The sequence below is a fragment of the Halyomorpha halys genome, unplaced genomic scaffold (genome assembly GCF_000696795.3).
Source record: "Halyomorpha halys isolate HHAL.00 unplaced genomic scaffold, Hhal_1.1 Scaffold6959.1, whole genome shotgun sequence".
NCBI lineage: Eukaryota > Metazoa > Arthropoda > Insecta > Hemiptera > Pentatomidae > Halyomorpha > Halyomorpha halys.
This window is the reverse complement of record NW_027115442.1, coordinates 64,406-69,191: the sequence shown is the minus strand read 5'-3', so window position 1 is coordinate 69,191 and position 4,786 is coordinate 64,406. Positions and strand designations below refer to the sequence as shown.

At 32.4% G+C, this 4,786-nt stretch overlaps 1 protein-coding gene across 1 annotated transcript; it reads left to right on the top strand.

Moving 5' to 3' along the window:
• Positions 1-48: 48 nt before the first annotated feature.
• On the top strand, positions 49-2,996 carry LOC136797033 (glutamic acid-rich protein-like; the record flags this gene model as incomplete). Its single annotated transcript, XM_067052459.1, has 1 exon — positions 49-2,996. A coding segment is annotated over one exon (2,948 nt), but the record flags the coding sequence as incomplete, so codon positions are not given.
• Between the last annotated feature and the right edge of the window lie 1,790 nt (positions 2,997-4,786).

The following is a 4,786-nucleotide window of genomic DNA, read 5'->3' as shown; positions in this document are numbered from 1 at the left end:
TGAAGGAACCATCTCCCTTAGTAGAAGAGGAGAAGACACTTTCACCAGTAACTGAAAAGGCTGAGAAACCATCTCCCTCGCCACCGAAATCACCTCTAGTTTCTGCGAAGGATGAAATAACAACGATCATCAGCAAAGAAGTTACCACTAAAGTACTGGAAGAACTAGTTCCTTCGAAACTCAAGGAATCACCAGCTGATGTTCCTGTGGTTTCAGAAGAGTTTAGTTCCTATCTTGAAGACAGCTTTGTGTCAGATTCTAGTAAGAAATCATCTAATTTAATTTCATTCAAATACAAAAATGATCTGACATTTGATTATAGTAAGAGAGACACATTTGAATATTCCTGTAAAGATCAAGTTATTGATAGTTCTTGTGAGAGTTCTGAAACTGAAGCTGTTCTCTGTGATAGATGTGAGTGTAAAGTTTCTAATTGCTATTGCTACCGTAATGTTGAGTTGGAAGGAACTAGCGAAAGTTTGAGTCTTCCTTCTTATGAGGAGTATCAGGTTAAGGGTGAATTAGCTGTTCCTAAAGTAGATCCTGAAACAGATAAAGGTTTGATTGAAGAATCCCTGAAAGTTTTATTGGTTGAAGGTTCAGTTATTGAGATTGTTGATATTCCTTTGCAGTCTTCTTCTCAGAATTTAAAATTACAACAAGCAGAAATTATAGAAAGCGCTGTTTCTTCTACTTCTTTTTCAGCTTGTTCTAGCCAAATGTATTTAGATCAGCCAAGTAGTGAAATAACTGAATTCCATGCTCTTGATGCTGTTTACAAGGATCCATCTTTGGTTGTTGATGATATTTTCATGACTGATGACTTATTAGAAGTAACTGTTTCTAGATGTGAGAAAGTTTCTACTGTTTCTGATGATTCATTTCAAGATAGAAAAGATAGTAAACTCTTGCTAAGTGGCCAAGATGGGAAGAAAGTTTTAGGAAGAAGTAGAATTCCAAAAGTAACTTCTGATATTCATAAAAAGAAACCTATGCCTATCCAGGTTAGTAAAGAAGAAACAAAACTCAAGAGAGAAGATCTGTCCAAGAAAGATAGAAAGATAAAAACCTTACTCAAGGACACTAAAAAGAAGTTTGAAACACATTTTGAACCACATTTCCAATCAACTTCCCATGGGAAAAAATCGTTTGAAGTATTACCTGTACAAGCCTCCTCCGTTTATGCATTTGGAAGCCATGATATCAGGACATCAAAGAAACTTAAGGACAAAACAGATAAAGACTTGTCTCAACAGAAAAAGGAGCTAAAAACTTCTAAAGAAATAGGACAATTGGAAAGACCTAGTCTAAGATCAAATTTAATTCCAAAAAGGATTCAGTCAAGACCTAAAATAGAACCAGTGGAAAGTGATAAGTTAATTATAAGGAAAACAAAAAAAGTGGAATCCCTGGATAAAGAAAGACAGAAAAAACCTTTGAAAAAAGAAGATTTGTTGGAAAAAGAAAAACAAAAGAGTAGAGTACATAATAAAGAACCAGACAGTAGTGATAATCAAATGACCAGATTACCAAGAACAAAAGGGTACATGGCATCAACTCTTTCTCGTGATATAAAAGTCGAAACTACATTGAGAGAAAGGAAAAAAGGTGACATGACATTATCTAGACGCACAATGTCTTCATCTTCAGCAGCATCACCTAAGACAGGCACACCTGAGAAGAAACCTACACTATCTAAAACAAGTACACCAGAAAAAAAACAAAAATCATCTTCATCTAAAGTTTCTACTCCAGAAAGAAAATCTAAACATCTAAGTCAGTCCTCTCCTATAAAGCAGATACCAGAACCTGCAAAAACTGTTGATAAATCTTCTAAAAAAGTTTCAGAGAAACTTATTAGTCCTAAATTCCAGACAAAAAAAGAATCTCCCTTATCATCTCCAAAAAGATTGTATAAAAAGATTGATACTGTTAAAAAAGATTCAATGGTAGAGATTACTTCAGATAAAGGAAAAAGTTCAGCAAAACCATTTTATGAATCAAATCTAAAAAGTGCCAACATGGAAAAAATGGTGACCAGTGTTTCAAAAACTAGCTCTCTTGTTGACTATAAATCTGTAAAATCCAGCAAAATCATGAAACAATTCACTAAAACTGAGAGCACAGAACTTGACAAAGAAAAGAAATCTTTAGAAGCAAGAGTAGGAGAAACAGAATTCAAGTCAGATGTACGTCAGCAACATACTGAGGAGTCAGAGGCACTTAGTGTCAAATCTCATTCCTCATTGCAAAGCACTTCACTAGAAATAAGTACTGAGGCTCATATACCAGATGATACAACTGAGAATGTTAAAAGAGCTTCTTCGGCACCATCAGCTGTAAGTTATGAAAGATCATCAAGTGCCCAAGGAAGAAGAAAAAGTGGAGCAGACCTTGGATCGAAATCGAAAAAAAGAGGTTCTAGTATAGATCGTAAAAAGGTACCTACATCATTACCATCAAGTCCAAGTAAAATGAGAACAAAAGATAATGGGAACAGTGTTCAGTTACTCACATCAGAAGTATTCACAAGGACAATTGACTCCTCAGGAATAGAAATAGTTTTCAAACAGCCAGAGTCATTAAGAAAAATAATCAAATATGAAAATGAATTTTCTCTCATTGACACTACAGATTCTTCCCTTTCTGATTCTATTGCATTACCACTTTCCTGCTCAGAACTGGATATTAGTTTGGAAACGAGACATCGGTTAACTGGTTCACCAGTTTCCCCTAAAATGCTAAGGCGTTATGAGGTAGTTAGTCCCCGTCTGAAATCAGGAGATGAAAGTTCAAGTAGTGATGCAGAATATTCTCTCATGAAGCAGAAGGCAAGCCCAACAATGGTGGATCGGAGTGGAAAAGCTCCCAGGAGAGTTTCGGAAGAAAGGCTATCACCCATTCTAGATGTTAGATCAGTGACTCCTCCCAGAAGAAGATATGAGGACCTTGATCACGAGGAGAGAGCAGGTAACACTACCTCTTTGGACCAGTGATCCCAAGATGCCAGCATGCCGCTTCACTCCCAGGTACATCCCCCTACTGTCTTCTCATAGATTAGGCTGTACTTCCATTATATGTTTGAGATAGCACTTTATGTTCAGAGAATAAATAAAATGTTTTTGATGGCTAGTAAGATATTTCAAATAAAATGATATATATTGAACTGATATCGGTAATAAATCTATGTTTACAATTTTCAAACAAATAACAAAATATCTAGTTTATACATATTGTAACTCCATGGAAGGTCTTATTGTTTCTTCGATAATACAATACAATATGTTTATTTTTTACTCCCTTAATAAGTAATATTAAAAACTAAAATATAGAAGTCATTATCTACAATATGTGATGATTAGAACTAAAGAAAAAAATTTGGGAGAGATCTTTATGTTTCGAACATACTAATGTAAATGAAATTATTAACTTTAACTACTTAATTTAAAACAACTAATTTTTTAAACATAAATTTTTATTAATGAATAATTTTTCATAAAATTAAGAAAATACAACCAATCAACGGTTTCAAATCTTAAAACATTATTTGGCAATTTGCACCAGCAAAGGGCTGTCAGGACAAGGAAACTGTAAAAAATAATTAAATTATAGTAATAAACTTTTTTTAAACTAACTGTAAAAGTAAGAGTTAGTGTAATACAACCATTCAGTTTTTACTGACTATATTATCCTCTCTTTCAAGTATGATTAATTTATATTAATAATTTTTTTCTACTGAAAATGTATTATGGCCTATAGAAGCATATTTTGCACCCCACAGAATTTTGTTCTATAACAGCCCGATATAAACTGTGAACATTATATCACTCATTAGATTTAATTAGTTAAACGAGTCTACAGTCCACAATATAGTCATTACCAAGCTTGTTAATCTTCCTCAAATCGTAAGCAGCACTGATTCGAATCCAGCCTGGAAGGGTTGCCTTTTATTTTTAGAGAACCTATGGATTAAATTACTCTGGTTGAAATAGTTTAAAACCTGTGGGGTGACCCATCTTTCCTTTCCAACTTGGAGTACATATTAGTGTTGAACCACATAAACAAACTAGTAATAATTTGAATCTAAGTAAAAATCTTTAAATTTTTTACTGTACTGTTTTGAGATAATTTTGAGGTAAATTAATAATTAATTAAAAAATAATACAAATTTGAATTCATAAAGTTCCTTAACATTCACTTAAGTATTTTTTTAATAGTAGATATAAGTAATTTTGCTATCCCACATATATAATGGTAACTAGTTCGCCTTCTGTACAATATAATTCAGAACCAATTGAAGTCTGCAAGAACTTGTAAATATCAGGAACCCGTAGTGTAAAAAAACAAGTGAGCATGTTGCTTTTTATGTATGATTACAATTCTATAGCTTTTCTTGTACACTTCATGTTCATTTATTTATTTTGCTTGAAAATCATATTTTTCCTACTGACCCAGTTAGTACAACAATATGTCACAAATGTCTGAAATCTTACACAAAACTGTAAAATTATAGGATAGTAGTTTGTAAATGTTATTTAACCCTTTAGTTTGACAAATTCTAAATTGAAACTTTTAGTTTAAAAAAACAAACTTATTTTACTTTGGGGATCTTATTTTACTAATAATTTGAAATCTTTCTGGTAATTCATTGATATATCTACTATCATACTTTTGAAATCTATTTTTTCATCTTTTTCTAAAAAATACTCATTAATATGTTGCAATTGTTTATTTAGATCAGTATGCTTTATTTGAAATAATTTGACTAAAAAACTCAACAAATCGT